The 18,280-nt window shown below is 40.3% G+C and overlaps 1 protein-coding gene across 2 annotated transcripts in view; it reads right to left on the bottom strand.

Annotated features, from left to right (window-relative positions):
• The window catches only part of tfb1m (transcription factor B1, mitochondrial), a 38,487-nt gene extending 23,453 nt beyond the window's left edge, over window positions 1-15,034 (bottom strand). Inside the window, exons 1-6 of one of the 2 annotated variants that reach the window (XM_041811930.1) lie at window positions 14,984-15,034; window positions 13,822-13,968; window positions 13,141-13,292; window positions 12,837-12,945; window positions 12,602-12,753; window positions 9,777-9,896 (exon numbers count right to left, since the gene is read on the bottom strand). In XM_041811930.1, the coding sequence (XP_041667864.1) occupies window positions 9,777-9,896; window positions 12,602-12,753; window positions 12,837-12,945; window positions 13,141-13,292; window positions 13,822-13,954 (666 nt within the window). In that variant the 5' untranslated portion in view covers window positions 13,955-13,968; window positions 14,984-15,034. Of the gene's footprint in view, window positions 1-9,776; window positions 9,897-12,601; window positions 12,754-12,836; window positions 12,946-13,140; window positions 13,293-13,821; window positions 13,969-14,407; window positions 14,901-14,983 lie in introns of those variants that run through there. The other variant, XM_041811929.1, reaches the window with a different exon arrangement.
• Between the last annotated feature and the right edge of the window lie 3,246 nt (window positions 15,035-18,280).

The raw sequence follows: 18,280 nt of genomic DNA, 5'->3' as shown, positions 1-18,280 counted from the left end.
AGGACTGACAAATATTTTGTTGACTTGTTGGAAGATAAAGTGACAACCCAGACCCAGTTTTGTTGCTGACTGCTTCAGGTTTTCTTTCAAAATCTCCACATGTCCTTCTTTCTTAATGGTTCCTTCCACCTTGACAATTTGCAGTTCCAGAGGCACTGAAGCATCCCCACAGCATAATACTCCCACCACCATGTTTCAATGTAGGGATGGAGTTCTTTGGGTTTTTCGCTTCTCCCTTCTTTATCCAAACATAATCAATGTCTCTTTGGCCAATGAACTCTAGTTTGGTCTCATCTGGCCGAAGGACATGCCTCCAGTATTCATAATCTTTCTCCAGGTTGTCCTTAGCAGACTTCAGTCTGGCCTGAAGGTGTGTCTTCTGCAGAAGTGGAGGTTTTCTTGGTCTATTCCTGTGCAGGGCTCTAGTGATTGGGTAAGCCACTCACTCATGTCTTGGCAGCTGTTCTGGGGTCTTTAGACAACTCCAGGGTCTTTGAAATTTTTCTCTTCCTAACTCTACCGGGTTTGTTCTGAACTATATGACTCTCTTTAAATTTCTTTATGATACGTCTCACTCCAGTTCTTGACACCTGGAAATGCTGTGATAACTTTGTATATTCTTTTCTTGCTTTGTGAGCATCAATAATTATTTTTCTCAAGTCTGAACTGATTTTGTTTTTTTTTTCTCCCCATGATTCTTCCTCAAGTGACAGTGTAAACCTTAACTGAAGTTTTTATACTGTGCATATATTGGAAGACACCCCTTAGTTTTTATTTGATTTACCAAGCTTTGAGCATTACAAAATTAGGCACATCATTGCACAACAGTGGTTTGTGCCGGCTAAACAAAGAGGGTCAGGATTTAAGGAGGCTTTCAATTTTTCCTTGTGCTGTTTGAGAGCACTTGGGAAAAACATTTTTTTTTTTGGGGGGGGGGGGGTTGATAATTTTGCCCTTATCTGTACATGTCTTGGGCCTTTTTCTAACACTCTCATCCCTTTATCCACTTCTATCCAGTGTCCTCTATAAATAAAGCCTCCAAAAAAGTTCAGACTCAGAATCATATCGGGAAGGAAAAGATGGTATTGGAACATCCCTACTCTAGATGAAATGGTTGTAATTCTTAAATGGAAAATGCCATAAATTTAGTGAAACCCCTTAAACTGAAGGCCAAAGTCTACACTTCAGTCATATACTGATTGTTTTGTTTCAGATTAAAATAAAATAGGAGCCAAATGATCAAAAAAGGCCACTGTCCAAATAATTTCAGATCAAAGTGTGTATCTATGAAAATAAGCACTCCAAGGATTATTTCTTGGTACATAAAAGGACTAGTGCATGAATTAGAGCAAAGAAACACTACATAGCTAAATTAGTAACAAACTCTCACACATGGACAGAAAAGTTGATTCTGCTGTGAGTAAAACTATTTTCACCTCAAACAATCCTGATAACTAGGCCTTTTGTAACTCCCACCTGTACAAAATCTAATCAACACACCCACTTAATCCCACCCACACCTTCAGTCCCTCTTAAAAGCCTGAAATTAAGTCATGAAACCACACTGCATGAAGCTGAAATTACAGCGCTCAAATAACCCGTCAAGTTAATAGCTTATAGATTGATGCCTCCAATCGTGGGAAGCTTTTTTTTTTGTCCGCTTCATTAGTTATCAGCGCATCAAAGCACTGCTAGTTTGATGCTGACTTGATTTCCTTGGCTGGAACAGCCAGGCTCTTATCACTGCTGCTCAAAAACTACCTGCATATTCCCTGGGCGTGCTCGCTAACTAAACAAAGCTGAATTTGCTTAACAGTGATCGCTGACTCTGAGCTAACCCCAGCACAGTTTCTTGTTAGGAAGAGCAATAGATCTCTGGAGATGTTCATGAGCCAGCTCCACCAACCTCGCCGTTTTGTTTGAAGGGAGAAAAAGAGGAGGGTATTTTTAGCCTTTCTTTACCTTGGTTCTGTGATATATTGAGACCAAGCCTTCAGGCGTTTACCGCACGGGCACGAGTCATTGAAATAACTTTCCCCCGATACTCTTGATACCATGTTTGACCCCGTTTGCGGGATAGGGAATAGGCCAGGATGAATTGTGTGTCTGGAGTGTGTGGCGCGAGGTGAGAAAGCAGTGCGGGCCCTCTGGGTCGATTCTCATTCTTAGTGTTTAGGCAAGAGTTGGGCCGCTTCAGGTCACAGTGAAGGTATCCATCACTGAGCCTGCCACTGCATTACAATGCACCGAGGTGGGTCACATTCAACTCTGAAACACCCTCTGCATTCAAAGGATATCACTCTTTTGATACTTAAAATAGCTGCTGATGCCTTAGCTGTGGAAGGAAAAGCAAGAGGACATTAAACATCACTTTTTGGATGCATATCAAAGCTGTCTCTGACAACTACAAGCCATAATGGATGCTTAATGCAGCATCAACAAATTTAATTTATGCCCCGCTCATCTGGCCCATGCTCTTGGTCGGCGACGCTGTACAAGGCGAACATCTGTAGGGCTCTCGTCCTGTGAGGCTCAGTTAGTTGGCGAGTTGATGGCTGATGCAGCCATTACTCAGAGCAGGCTGACGACTGGCCCAGACAACCATCTGCTGGAGGTATGCCTCACTCTCCTTTCAGATCGATCTCTGTCATGAAACTGTCTCCCAGTGATCTGTACTCGTGGAGGAAGCTTTCCTTCCTTTTGTTGGCTATTCTATTTATTACATCAAGACCATATATGTACTTCTATCTTCCCTTAATTCTCTAGGACTCTGCGCCTATTCCTACTTCCCTTTTACTTTTATCTATGTTTTCTTCCTTTCCTCCCTCTTTTATTATTATGGTCATCTCCTACCAAGTTATGACTACATTTCTCCTCTTTCCAATTTCCTTCCTCTAACTCATTTTCTTTTACTGTTTTTATTTCACCTCTATCATTCACTATCTGTTTCACACTCCCCTCCTTTCCTTCCTCACTCTTTATAATAAATGGCACAGGCCTTAGCAGGATGTAGGGCTCTGTAGGAGCTCTCCTGAATAGACAGCAGGTTGCTCGTGATGAAGCATCCATCGCACGACTTAAGGACGGGAGTTGATTTTAATCACATTCTGCCAGGAAAGCAAAGAGGTAGATGAGAAAGTCAAGACACACTCTTTACTCTTTGCTAATCAGCTGTTTTCTATGTAAAGTGGCAGTGAAGATGAAACCAGATGAGTGGATGTCCATGCAAGGGCTTGATGGCAGTATGTACTCTAAAACTCCTTGACCCCTGACCAGAATACAAATTAGAAATGTACATTATGCATAAAGCAACCATAGCAGCACATTTCTTCTACAGTTTCCTTTCTAGAGAGGCACTGCAAATTTATATAACGCTATGACAGAATCTGCCCGTCTGTGTGAGAATTAACAGGCGGATAGCAACTAATAGGAAAAGGGAGACAGATGTGATCTGCAGCAGGACAGACCCAGGGCAACCAGAGCCTGGGGGGGACACCATCAAAGCAGCCAATAGCCTCTCTCAGAAACCTTCAAGGACAATCTCAGTCACTCAATGTGACACAAAAGAGGTGCAGTCCGGGGGCGACAGGAACAAGACGGACAGATTAAACAGCGAGGATAAGAGCCTATCTGCACAACCCGCGTCAATACGAGCTCCTGCAGCTGCTAATTTAAAATGGATTCAACATTTCCCCTCTCATTATCCCTTTAGCTGCACTGTCCACATCCTATATGTTCAAATCAACCGGCATTTCCCCTCCGCCCCACATTTGATAAAAAGCTATTTTCTCATCATACCGATTTGGAAAGGCTCAGTGATCTCATTGTTTTTTTTTTCATTGCTCTTGCGACTCGTTGTTTGTTTGATTACACAGTATTAAACCACTTCAGATGTTTTTCACACTCCACTAATTGCCATATGTGTGCCATAGCACCTGCTGCTGTGTATTTCACTGGCTGTGGTGTGGGAGGACTGCCATTGGCAAAATGGGACAAAGACTTCTAAAGGCACTGGCCAATCATCAGTTGAATTTTATTTTCATTGAAATGTTAAAAAAAAAAGAAAAAGAAAAGAAATACATTTATTGATTTATGACTGAGCTGCAGGTTCTGGTGAGAGAAAGATGAGCGGCATGAAGATCCAGTTGTGCTCTAACAAGATAATTAGATGATCCTAATTAACTTATACTAACTCATACTGATACTTAAAATTAGAGATCTCAGCTTATCAGTTATTCATCGAGGCACAGTTAAACACACTCCCAGAGAAAGAAAACAAATGCAGCTTTCTAAATATCCTATGTATAACCCGAGATTATGGGAGAGAGGAATGTGAGTGAACAGAAGAAAATACCAACAACATAAGACACACACATTCTGAGCTCTGTAGTTAGGCTGACAGAGTCACGGCTCTATTCCTTTAACCCTAAGCTATAGTGACATAAGCTGTTTTAATGATAGATTATTAAAATCAGAGGATCTGAGGCAGATTCATCCTTCATCTCTGGTACAGTAAATAGCTTTAAAACTGGATATTTAACCTAGACTGCTTTTTCCTAATTAATCCTTTTGAACCCGGATGAGCCCCCAGAGTCCTCTGTCTGTTTTGTACAGCGTTGTTTGTCTCGTTTGCTTGTGAGTGAGTGTGCTGTCTGTCGTGTGTGTGGATCTTTGTACGTTTTTCCCAGGTGATGGTAGGTGATTGGTAGATGGAGTCGGGGCTGGCGGCAGCGACACACAAGGTTGATTGGTTTCTCTGCCTTTCAAATAGAGCAGCCTTCAGTTGACTCTGCGGTATCTTTGAGAGCAGCTCCTCCAAACTTGAGCTTTGTGGTTTGAGAAACTGTGTTTTTGTGGATTTTATAGTGGTTTGGAAAGCTTTGTTAATTTTGGTAAATATTGTTCATTTAAGTTGGGACTTTTGATAATTGTGTATTTTGGATAAATCTTATTTTTGAGTGCAACTAGTGCTCCCTTAGTTTGTATCCTTAGTCTTTTTTTTTTATCTGTTTTTGTTGAGTAGGCTAATTGTTCTTGTAAATGTCAGCCCCTGTTAGTCTGGGGACCGGGGAAGAAAATCTTTTTTACAGATTATTATGTTATTTAATTTACCTTCCCCCTAGACTGGCGCATAACATGAACTTGATTCAGTACTCTCGTCTTCTTAATGATCAATTTGTCTTTAGACCGATCCCAACCGAATGATGTGAGAAAGTCTAGTTAGCACCCTTTTCACTAGACATTAGCAATATGTCTTTATTGACAGGATACATGCCGCAGTCTCCCAGAGTAACTGTAATTAAACCTATCCTTAAAAAGCCCATTCAGGCACCATAGCTACCAACAGAGCTTTACCTAACCTGTCTTTTGTTGAGAAAGTAATGACTAATCAGTGATATGACTTTCTCAGAAATGGCAGTTCATTTGAGGACTTTCAGTCTAAATTAAGAGCCCATCATGGCACTAAGACTGCATGGGTACAGTGAATAATGGTCTGTTGCTGGCTTCAGACAAAGGTCGGTCTTTTCTCTGTACTTGTTTAATGAGCCTGCTGTATTTGATATAAATGACCATCATATCCTGTTGAAGAGACTAGAGCAATTACTCAGCATACCACTTTAAATTGGTTTAGATCATATCTATCAGATTGACATCATTTGTGCATATTAAAAATAGGCAGGGATACACTATATTGGATTTTTGCCAATATCCGATATGCTGATATTTCCAAACTCTAAGCTGAGAGAGGAGCAAGGATGTAGACAGTCTAGTGGCTGTTTAAAGCCAGGGGTTTATTCAAAATGTTCAGGGCTCACAGTGGGTACCCCTGAGGGTACAGCACCCTAGTCAGTAACTGATACTTGATGGTAAGTTTGTATATTTTGCAACTATTTAAGCCCAATATATGGTTTATACTGCCAATATGTATGGCCAATATATATTAGTTTTAATATCAACATTTAACTTTTTTAGTTAATATCTGCCAATATAAACATCATACCAATAATATTGTGCATCCTTAATGATTAGTAGTTAAGTATTCAAGGCGCACCACAGTTATCTATGGAGTTCCACAGGGCTCTATGCTAGGACCAATTCTTTTCATCTTGTATACGCTTCCTTTAGGTCACATTATAAGAAACCATTCCATAGAATGCTATTGCAATGCAGATAATATGCAACCGTATAAAGCCTGATGACAGAGATCAGTTATGTAAACTAGGAGTTTGCCTTAAGGACATTAGGACCATGACTGTATTGTATTGCACCTGGAGTTACCCATGATTTCCACTCCTTCTCTTTATATTTTCATCCTTTGCCTGTCAGTGTTTTTTTTTTTATCCATTTACAATTTTGCAAGTCATCTCTGCTTTATTGTCTGGCTGTAAAAACATACAAATAGGAATAGTGTGCAATAATGCTATCCAAATATTTCTCTGTAATTGAGAGGAGTTTGACTGCTGGCCATACATTTCTGATGGCCACTTTCACATACCCTGCATCTAAGACACCCTGAACCTCAGAGAGGTACAACGTAATTCCAGTTTTAGATATGTTTTAAAATTAAGCTTAACTCATAAACAAAGTCTGGCAGTTACATTCATGAAATAACCACACTGCATACTTTACAGGCTAAGACACATATAAAATAAATCAGAGAAAAAGGTCACAAGTCTAATCTGGAATTAAATCATGCACTGATCTGTTTTAGAAGTAGTGAAACAAAGGGTGGCTTGCTTTAGCTTTGTTAACTTTAGCTGAAGCCAGTATAGCTACACTAGTTATGTAATTAACATTACTACATAAGCCAATGTAGCCAAGTTAGTTGTAGCATTGTGAGCTTTAACAAACACAGCTAAAGCTAACTTAGCTACAAAGATAATGTCTACGTAGTTACCGAGCTGTTTTGTTATCTTAGCTTTAGCAATGTAGCTCTGTTAGGAATGTAGCTCTGTTATCTGTAGCTATGTGAGTTTTATCAATGTGAGTTTTGGCAAACAGAACCAAAGCTAACTTAGTTTTACCAATACATAGCTTATGTAGCTGCTTTGTGAGCATATCTGTAGCTCAATTAGTTACGTAGCTCAATTAGCTACATAGTTCAATTGGCTACATAGCACCTTAAGCCACGCGGCTCCATTATTTACGTAGCTTATGCAGCTTGTGCGGTGAGCTGGATCAGGCCATGGAAAGCACGCTAGGTGTCTGTAAAAATGGAGCTGCCATTCCTGTATCAGGCAGTTGACCCTTCCCACTCCACTTTCCTGAGCACGTCAACATTAGACACACAGTCTTGCTTGCAATACACAAAAATTGGCTGAAGAGATATTGTCACAAAGGAGTCCAGCTGGTGCCTCTGGCCATCAGTCAATGACCAGGCCTCACAAGAGTAAGACCAGGAAGACCAAGCATCAAAAGACTTGCTGTGATCCGCATGCTCAGATACCAAGAACGCCACTCTGTCTCACTCAGTGAACTCATCGCCCCGTGTGCAAGTCTGCAGTTGAGCTCAGCCACACAGTCACCCGATAGCTGGATTACTCTGCCAAGGTAGTTAAACTGCTCTGAAACTTCCACGCTCTCACCATATACTGACTTAGCAACCAACGCATCATGAAATGCCTAGATCTTTGTCTTGGCCCAGGAGACGTGCATTTCCATTGATTCCACCTCCTCACCCAGAAAGCTGAGAGGACATCTACAGTCTCCACAAGGATCACAGCATCATCTGCAAAGTCCAGATCAGTGATCAGATCATCCCCAGACAAGACTTCACAGTTCAAGAAGCTAAAGCTGTGAGTGCAACTAGAAAAAAGGGGCTGAAGCTGAGGGTCTTTTAGGGCCAAGGATGCTAGACATTGGTTTTGAATGAAAAAAAAAAAAAAACACTGCCAGCAAAAAAAATGGCAGCTGTGTGCACAGGACCAAAATGCAATAAAGTAAGACTTTAAGACTGTGTTTATTGCAAATTATCACATCACAATAACGATAAAATTGCATTTAATCGCACATCCCTAATTCTGGCCTTGGATTGTTCAGTGTTAAAGGCAAACCTCTGCTTTTTCTAGAGTTCTCCATCCCTTTGTGTCACAACCTCAACCCCTCCTCCTACCAATCCTTGATGATGTTCAGTAAATCAGGCAGGACATTTTTACTGATATGCACATTCTGCGTAATTACTCTTGTGTGCACCAGTAAACAATCCCAAGCCACAGAGCTTTTTATGAATTATACTACATGACATACTGGTAAGAAAGGGCCTGAACAATGCAGAGAGTAGGACAGCATTAATTACACTGTGCACTCTCTGATCTTTTATAGGACACCAGCAGCGGGAGGCCAGCTCATCAAAGCGCCATCATCTCTCCTAATGATATCAGTTCGACCAAGTGCCCATTAAAACATTTAGTGGGGATAGATGGCCTGTGTGGGCATGTGGGAGGCGCTGATTCATCTGTAGAGCATGCGCATACATGCAGTGTGAGCTCACATTTAAACTAGAAAGCATCCATGCGTGCACATGCATGCACATCTGCTGCACAGACAAGCATGCTGCAGTCCATTAAGCTATAGTTTGATGTACACTCAAAAATAAGGCACACAGGAGCAGGGAAACGCACAGGAAGGCAGCTGAGTGTGATGAAATAATCATTGGGAGCCATTTCTTCTAAGAGAATGAACAATCAGCTCTGGTCTCATTCACTCTGCTGCATTTTACTCCACACAAGAGATTAAATATTTACCAGCTGTGGGTCTCCTAAAGAGCCACGACATTTTCAAGGGACCAACAGTCCATCTCTGACATCAACCTAACACCTATCCTTTAATTCAGGAAAAGGAAAACATGGTTTCATTTGTAGAAGAGATGTAAGAGAGCTCCTGAGTCTTTCAAGTGAATCACGCGTCTGCAATCTCCAAATATATCTCAGAGCAGCTGTCAATTAGCCAACGCTCAAAGTTGAAATTTTCAGCAGTACTTTAATTTTTTAATGCGCCTCCTGGTCCTCCCATAACTCTTCACCTCAAGAATAAAATAAACCCCTCGCAATCTCATGTTATGCAAGAATGACCGCTTTTCTTTCGCCAATGATACACGCACATGGGCTGAACAATGCAGACAGAAAAATTGGTCCTAAAAAAGAACTAGGCCCTCATTACAAAGCGCAGTGTGATCGTGCCACATCTCAAATACCCACCAGGCATCATTACGACCTAGAGAGGGGCCAAAGACAGAACAGACACAACACTGATTCAACACAGTCCTAATGAAGCCTTAAAGCGAGGAAGAGTAAGGGAGGGATGAGTGATGAAGGCATGATGAGGGATCATGGGACCAGAGGAGGAGCATGGATTAGGAGATTTGGGGAGATCTCACTGTCATCATATAGTGGGGCAAAAACAGAGGAATAGTAACATGTCCATCAGCTCATTTTATTCTGATAGCTGCTGTTTCAAGGCTGCTCCTCAAGGCTGAAATGAAATTTCTACTTTTTCTGCAAAGTAAAACTTTGCTATAAGAACTATAAAAGTTAAATCTTAGTTCAGCAGTACTTCCAGAGAGTGTACATGTGTGGGTCTGAATGTGTGGGCAAACAACAGTATAGAGCATAATGTTAAACAGACAGCAGTGGAATTATATTGAATTATTTTACTTTTTTTAAGACCAATCAGAGCTTATGTATAATCAAACTGTTAACAAAATAAAAAATCCCCACACTAACTGTTTATTTCATTTGACACTGCAGTGTTAAATAAAAACTGAACACAAATCCTACCTGTGGTTTAGGGACAAAGGCTCGTCCAGGGATGGTGAAGCAGCTGCGGACTGTGCACAGATACTGCGCCATAATAGAAAGACGGCTTCTCTGTTTGCTGCCTGTGCTGGCCGTCAACCTCTGCATGTAGAGGAAAATATTCAAATGAATGATTCATCTTTGGTGAGGTTATGTGTTGACTTTCAACAGCAGTGAAACACGTCTGGTTACATTGCAACAGGACAAAAATTGGAGCATAATGAGCACATAAGTGAATCCTAATTAGGTTTTAATGGGTCATTAATAGTTAAACCAATTAAGCAAACATCAGTGAATCCTACTGTGAATGATTCGAGCAGCCTAAATGACAAAAAAGACATCATATTTCTTTATTTTAGTTGTGAATTCTTTAATTATACATAAAGAAATAAATCATTAATAATAACAATTATAAAAAGGCTTTCATTAGGCAATGTTGTCAAACAGTGGTGCATAGCAAAAGAGCTGTGCAAAACTATGTGCAGACCTCAAAAAAATGTTATTCAAGGTTTTTTTATTTTAATTTTTAGTCATTTAAACATTTTTTTGTTAAGTTACAAATTTAATAATAACTGGAGATGATGGACGATGACTAGTGCTGAACTGTTACATTCAAGTTCATCTTAATCATGAGTCAATTAGCAGAAGAACATGCAGAGTCCACACAGAAAGGCCCTGTCTGGGGCGCAGATGCCCTAAGGGTTAGGTCATGGGTCGTGACCCATGACGTAGTATGTGGGCACCCCGGGTTCAAGTCCAGCCTGCAGCTCCTTTCCCACGTCTCACGCCCAGTGTTAATTTTGGCTTTTTTTTTTTTTGTTTTTTTTTTAATTTTGGTTTTAGTTTTAGTCTTTAAATGAAATGCATTTTAGTTTTAGCCACGTTTTAGTCATTTCTATCCTTTTAGTTTTAGTCTAGTTTTAGTGAACACAAACTCTTGAACATTTTAGTCTAGTAATAGTCCATAAAAAAAAACTCACGTTTTAGTCTTTGATTTTATTCCAAGCATTTATTTTCTTGCTTAAATCTGGTACCAAACCATAGCAGTGTGTTCTATGCACTCTGGTAAACCTGGACTCCCTGCTTTCTAAAGCTGAGAGGCAAAGTAGCTACAGCTGCATTGTTTTATGACAGATTTACCCACAGTGGAGAAATATCACAGCTTTTGAATGTCCGACAAAAACTACATTACATTTTAGTCTAATTTTAGTAATCTTGACAAAAACTAAACTTTATTTTTGGTAATCACAGTTCTATTTTTTTTTTTTGACTACTCTAGTTTTTGCCATGGGAAAAAAGGCCATCAATGAATATTTTCAGTCATAGTTTTGGTTGACGAAATTAACACTGCTCATCCACACTCTCTCATCCCTGTTTCTGACTCTATCCACTACCCCCTTTCTAAATAAAGGCATAAAAAGCCCAAAAATACAACTTAAAAAAAAGAAAGGCCCTGTCCAACTAGGATTTGAGCTAGGAACCTTCTTGCTGTGAGGCAACAGCACTAAGCCCTGTGCCTCTGTGCAGCCAAGGATGCACCCATGCCCCAGAATGCAACTGAAAGTCAGTATAAATGTGAAGGGGTGCACGATATTGGATTTCGGTCAACATCCAAAATGCAAATATTTCCAAATACTGTAGATATCCATATATAAATGTAACTCAGACCTAAAACATCCTTCCTTTAAAGACATTAAAGGATAAAAAAAGAAACAAACTTCAGTCCTTAGAACCCAATTTAACCCTATTTAAAATTTGAGGAATATAGATGAGCAACAAAAAATACTTCAGCCTCAAACTCAACAAACTTATTTGTACATACAGCCAATATTCACTGCAAAAATAGGCTGATGTTGGAAGGGTAATTATTGGTTATAAATATCAGCAGAAATTTTCATAGCTGCAGATACCAACTATTAATTTTTTAGGCCAGTATCTCCCGATATTAGCCAGATCCCAATCATATCCTGCATCCCCACAAATATGGATGATTTCAATCAAAAGAAAAAATCTTCTGCAATACTCTTCTCAAGGATGCTTTGGTCTAGGCTTCTCTTGTTTGATGAGAGCATTAATATAACTTTATCATTAAAAGTACTTAATACGGCAGGGAAATTAATCGAAATTAAGATTAAATCCAAATTGCTTCAGGTGTCAAAAGTTTAGTTAATACATATTTTGAGGCAGAGATGCACATCATTACAAAATTCTATAATCAACCCATTATTTTAAATATTGAGTTGAGTGTTGTTACATCACTACAGTAAATCCTAAAACTCAGGATAAATACAAAAATCATCTGAAGTAAAAAAGCAATGCTTTCTCATTACATACATGCAATACTAAAGCTATTGAATGGAGGCCTTTGTGTACAATAAAGGTTATGCTTTCACATGGTTTTTGTGCAGTCACATGAAGCTGAAGCTGATAACTGGGTGCCAGCTGAGTGACAAAAAAATTATTTCAACAATAAATCAGTCAATGCTGCAATGCTGCTAACACAGGCATTGTGTAAAACTTGAGCTTAGCTAACATGTAGTACTTATTTGGTTTGATGGGGGGGGGTCCATTTAGATCAGACAGCTTAACAGAGACAGGAAATATGGGAGGACAGAGAGGGGGAAGGCATACATCAGACAGTGCCAGGACCAGGCATTGGTCCTGCAACCAGTGCGTCAAGGACCACAGTCTCTGCATATGGGCCTCTGCTCTACCAACTGAGATGAAAATGAGTTAAACTCATGCAGCTCTGATAATCGCAAATCCTGCAGCTTTTAAAATAAACTATAAGAGCAGTGTTTACCAACCTCTGCCACCTCTTTCTGAAATGTGAGTGTTAGTCGAGTGCGTCCAAAGACAAAGGGTCCTGTTCTGTCAGCCATGCTCTCCAACCATTTGATGATGAGAGGGGTGGAGACGCTGAAAGGTAGATTCCCTATGATGTGAAGGTTTGGTGGTTCTGTGAAGGCACATTCAACATTAAGGTTGTAAGAACTCACTCCACACAACCACAGCATCATCACTTGTCTTTGCCTGTCTCACCTTCCTCCCATGGCTTTGAGATACTGACTGGAAATCCTCGGTCCATTCTGTAGGTGAGGATGTCCCCATGGACAATTCTCATCCTCCCAGGTGCTGCTTCAGACAAAAGCTGTGAAGATGGATGTGATATGGAATAAATGAGAAGCAGAAAAAGTGTTCAGAAAAACTAGATAGTCATACATCACTCTGCAGGTGGCTAATGATGCTGCAGTTTTATATAGATTGAATGTGTTTGAGCTTTTTCTGCTTAATGACCTTGATGAGACAATGTATGCGCCAATATCACTGTATCGTTTCAGTTTACCTTCAGCCCTGGAATGCAGCGTGAATCTTTCTCCACCACGAGCAGATCTGCAGCCCCGGCATTAAGGATTGAACGAGTGAGACCTCCAGGGCCAGGACCCACCTCGCACACATGTGCATCCCTCAAATTGCCTGCCTGACGCACTATTTTGTCTGAAAACACAGGGATGGACAATTACTTCACAAGTGTATTTCATTAGTATATTTGCTTACAATCGTAAATTAATACACACTAATTTAAGAAAAAAGTATCATATAAATCACTCTACACTCTCCAGTCAGATGTCTGGATCTGAGTCCCAGGTATCTAAATTGAGATTAATAGCGTGTGATGTTGCAATATCTGTCTGCCTCAGTGTGATGCAGAGATACATTAATCTAACAGTCACCTTGCCCAAGGACAAGAAAGCAGATCAGACCTGCACTGCATCACTGATAATTATATTAAAGCTCAAGCTCTGCAAAGGCTGTAAACAATTGACTCAGTCCGTTCACATTAGCAGGAGATCTACTCAACCCCACTCACTGAGCAAAGCTTGTCGGTTTCAATGTCTCAAAACAAGGACATGTGAAGCTGTGCAATCAAATGGACTGACAAAAAACACCACACACTGAGTATGCCACAAGTTCCTGACAGAAAAGGAAGCAGGAGCTTGCAGGTATTGGTGCGCTGCAGACTGACCTGTGAGCCTCAGGTCCAACAGAAAGTTCTGAGAGAGCTGTTTCTCGGCTCGCAGGTTGTACAGCTTTACAAGCTCACTGACTGTAGGCAGGGGGGGCAGACGGAAAGACACGAGTTTCCTTGAGGCAGTCATCGGTCAGATTAACTCTGTGGAAAAACACACATGAAAGGTGAGAGAAACTATGATTGATCAGCTTTCACAGCACCACAGCCAGCACCATTCTGAAGCTGCGAGGCATGAATGTCCACAAATACTGAAAAGGGCAACATGTGAGCCAGTTATAGTAATAATAAGCTGCCAGTTAAAGTATTGTAAAGTTGAAAAGTATGTTAAGTCAGGAGTGACCTTTTCAAATTTAGACACTTAAAGGCAACGTGTAGAAGTGTCATTCTTTTATATGATTTGATTCACATATTTTAACCTTTAAACAAACAATGGGGGAACAATTACTTTCTTCTCACAAACATTGGAAACCTAATTTATGAAGTAAAGCATTTACCAAATGCTTCCTGTCTGCTCTGGCAAGTTGTTATCAATTGCAAATACTTCTTTGTCAGGCCATAGGATTGATTTTAAATATCTAACCTTAAACTGAGGTGTTGATGCTGAAGAGATGGCTTTGTGACCGCCAGTACAGTACCTTATAATACATGACTTTGTGCACCATCTAGTGGTTTCATAACAGAAAACTAAATAACCAGAGACAAGACATAAAACACAAAGAAATAACTCTCTCACAATACATTTTGAGCCAATCATCTATCAGTATTTTGAGCTTTAAATGCTGGTACTAGATAGTGAGGTAAGCAGAAGAAACACAAGCGTATTTCCTATTTCTGCATTATAACAACAGTGGAACTAGTTACAAGCAGTTGATCGCCAATTAGGGCTCACGAAAACATCAAATCGAGCGATTTAAAGCAGAACAAATACTTAAAATATGTCTTGTCCCGGTGACTGAGAGGTGACACTCTCGCCCTGCAGTTTTTAGCATTTGCAGTTAGCATTAGCTGCTACTTCTTGAGGAGAGCTCGCGGTAAAAGGCTCTCTGTCTACACGGAAGACGTAAAATAAGATTCTCAAAACCGAGACAGGACTGAGGACAAACTACAGACGACACACTGAAAACACAGCGCTGAATGTGCACAAGAGTTTACCCACGTTTCTCATCGGCGTTGCTGTTTTACTTCACATATCCGCCTTCGTCATTCAATTGACGCCCGAGTGTCCAATAACTTTTCGGAAATGGTATCTTTGACCAATCGGAGAGGAGTGGGCGGGACTTACCGTTGCCCTTGAAAACAGGTTGGTTGTTGCCATGTTTATAGTGCTGGGCCACAAGAGGTCGACAATACAACAATAAGGATGATGGTAAGCACTTATTTGACTCAAAACTCATAGAAAGCGACGTGTTTGGCTTACTGTTTTCCCCTGTTGGCATGAAATTGGTATAAACTTGTAGAAACACCTAAGTATAAAGCAAAATTCAAGTATACATCCAGTATGTATTATTAGACATAGAGTTCGAAATATTAAAAATACATTGGACTGAGATCAATTCAGGACTGAGATCAATTTAGGCACACATTTTGCCCTTGGCTCCACTGTCTTGATGGGCCATCTAATATAGTCTTTGATGTACCACTATTGATCTGATGATAACCTCTCAGCCAAGGGTAGCTCATGTGGCTGAAATCCACTGCAGAGGAGACTTCATTGTCTACATGTAGTGTCATGCTGGTTGATGCACAGCTGTTATTTGAAATGAACCCTGCAGCTCTGTGGTCACTGCTAGCTGAGCTCATGACCCATCCTGGGTCAGTGGTGATAGAGCTCAGGATGGAAATACCCAACCCCTCCAGGGCTTGGTCAATGAGTGGCAGGTCTGTCTCCCCCTACGGCCGACCTTGAAAGACTACTTTAGACCCCTGCATGGACAAACACTGGTGGGGGATGGCAGGGTCCAGATCATGTTGTGTTTACTGCTGTAAAGAGGCTTTTGCAAAGTCACCTTCTAAACAACAATAAAGCTGAAAAATAGATGCAGTCTCAAACATTTAGAGTCGATTATCAACATTAATCAATCACCCAGTGCTCTGATGGCTCATTTTTATCTCACTGTTGACACGCTATGAAATGAATAAGACAGAAAAACTCAAGGTTTTAGGGATGCACAGTTATTGGCATAATACTGGTGTTGGTAAATGATAGCGGGAAATGAAAGTTATCTGCATCAGCAGGTGTAAACACATATGTAGGTAATTGAAGCTGACATATAAGTCATACATGTAGGAATAATGTGTGAAGCGTTACGCAGAACCAGTAGATCTACATTTGAAGTTGTCTTCTTTTTTCATCCTCATTCTTTTCACTTTAAAATCAGCCCCGAGCACCAGTTTCCAGTCTGAACGACAACTATTGCAAGCTTTTGCACTTGAGAGAAACATTTACAGTGCACTAGGAAAGTATTTAGATCTGCCTAGCTTTTTCCAATTTTATTGTGTTTCAGTCTGATGCTACAGTAAAAAAAAATGCATATTTATTCTCATTAATCTTTACTCAGGATGCCATAATGATAAAGTGACATTTAAAAATTATTTGCAAATTAATGAAAAATAAAAACATGAGATGTCACATTGACAAAAGTATTCAGACCCTTTTCAAAAACACTTGAAGTCTAGCTCAGGTTCCTCCCATTTCTCCTGATCTTTGCCACTCTGATTGGAGTCCACCTGTGGTGAAAGAAATTGGTTGGACGTGATCTGGAAAGGCGCAAACGTCTCGGTAGAAGACCTCAAAGCTGACAGTGAGTATCAGAGCAGATTCAAATGATTGAATCAGTGGAGAAGGACCTTAGTAAGAGAGATGATGGCCACTCTGACTGAGCTCTAGAGGTCCTGTGAGGAGATGGGACAAGGTTCAGAAGGACAAACATCCCTTGGCTTTCATTTGGAGTTTTTATTTTTTTGCAAGTGACATTCAGCATACTTAGTGTAGATTAAAGGGGACATATTTTACCCTTTTAAGAAAAGTTTATACTGGTCTCAGTGGTCCCCAAAACATGCCTTTGAAGTCTGTTGCTGATAAACACTCCAGTATTAGATTTTAGCATGTCTGAAAAGCCCTCTGTTTCAGCCCTGCTCAGAACAAGCAGTTTCTCAGTCTGTGGCTTTAAATGTTACTGAGCTGTCTGACTCCGCCCCTCTTAGGGAAATGGATGTGGCTTAATGGATGTGGCTCTCCTGATCCTCCTCTCAGCTGAGACTAGGATTAGGAAAGGAAGGAAGAACTTTCTACCAGGCAGGGAGGGCCAACCGGAACTGGGGGCGGGGCTAACTCCCCACATAACATCATTAGGGGCAAATCTGGGAACAGCTTGTTGCAGCACACATTTTCTGAAAGGTGGAGAAAGGTGGGGTGGGGGATTGTAGACAGGCCAGGGGCACATATTTTTGTTAAAAAACCCTTCAAAGGGATTTTTGAATAATATATCCCCTTTAATGAGAATAAAAATGTTTTCAACTATATCATCAGGCTGCAACTTAACAAAATTGGGAAAGTGAAGGGGTCTGAGCCCTTTCTGTTTGCACTTCAAACCTTTTATTGAATTGGGAGAATAATTTAATTTGGAAATATGACCTAAAAATAAAGGGTCACATTTCAATTTAGTGCCCTACATCACTCACTGTTTGTCTGTGGGTTGTTACAGTGCTGTCTGTTGCTCTCAAAAAGGCCGATGAAAGTTGAGTTTACTGTTACTGTTAAAAATAGGTCCTTTAGTAAGTTTTCACCACAGAGAAACAGAAGGCATGGCCCTGTCCTTTGAGAAAAACAATAGGGAGAAAAAAGGGACAATTTGAAATGGATTTAACAGGTTGTTATGTGTGTAACATACTCAACTGTATTAGATTCAGCTGGATAAAGTAAGACATTTAAAAGGAATTTTATAATAATATTGTCAACGTAATGAGTCACATGTTTTTCCGTGGTTTGCAAAGCCTTCAAAGAAAAACAAACATACGTTTACAGCTGAACACAGGATGGTGTGAGAGAGCCACCTCCTCTCAGCAATACTGCAAGTGAATAACAAGAACAGGAAATGAAACATAAGCAATTAACATTTCTGAGATGGTAAGTCACCCCTGTTAGTGAAACATCAGAAGAAAAACAAAGGCAGAAATACTTTAGAGTATATAATTTCCAGGGCTATTTGGTGAAACAGAGTAAAATCATAAACACTGAAACCACAGGAGATGAGACGTCCACATTGAGTTCAACATTAACCTCTCATGATGATCATTCAAAGCTGACTCATTGTTTTTATTTAGTCGTATATCGTGTGGATGCTTTAAAAGTTCAGCAGAGTTAATGACCAAAAAGTGGAACCAGATGTGGTACCTTAATTCATAACCATGGAGAGTACTTCAAAACTCATGAAATAATACATTTTTATTGTCT

Source organism: Cheilinus undulatus, linkage group 18, assembly GCF_018320785.1.
Source record: "Cheilinus undulatus linkage group 18, ASM1832078v1, whole genome shotgun sequence".
Classification (NCBI taxonomy): Eukaryota; Metazoa; Chordata; class Actinopteri; order Labriformes; family Labridae; genus Cheilinus; species Cheilinus undulatus.
The sequence above is the reverse complement of the archived record's forward strand: the minus strand, read 5'-3'. Positions and strand labels throughout refer to the sequence as shown.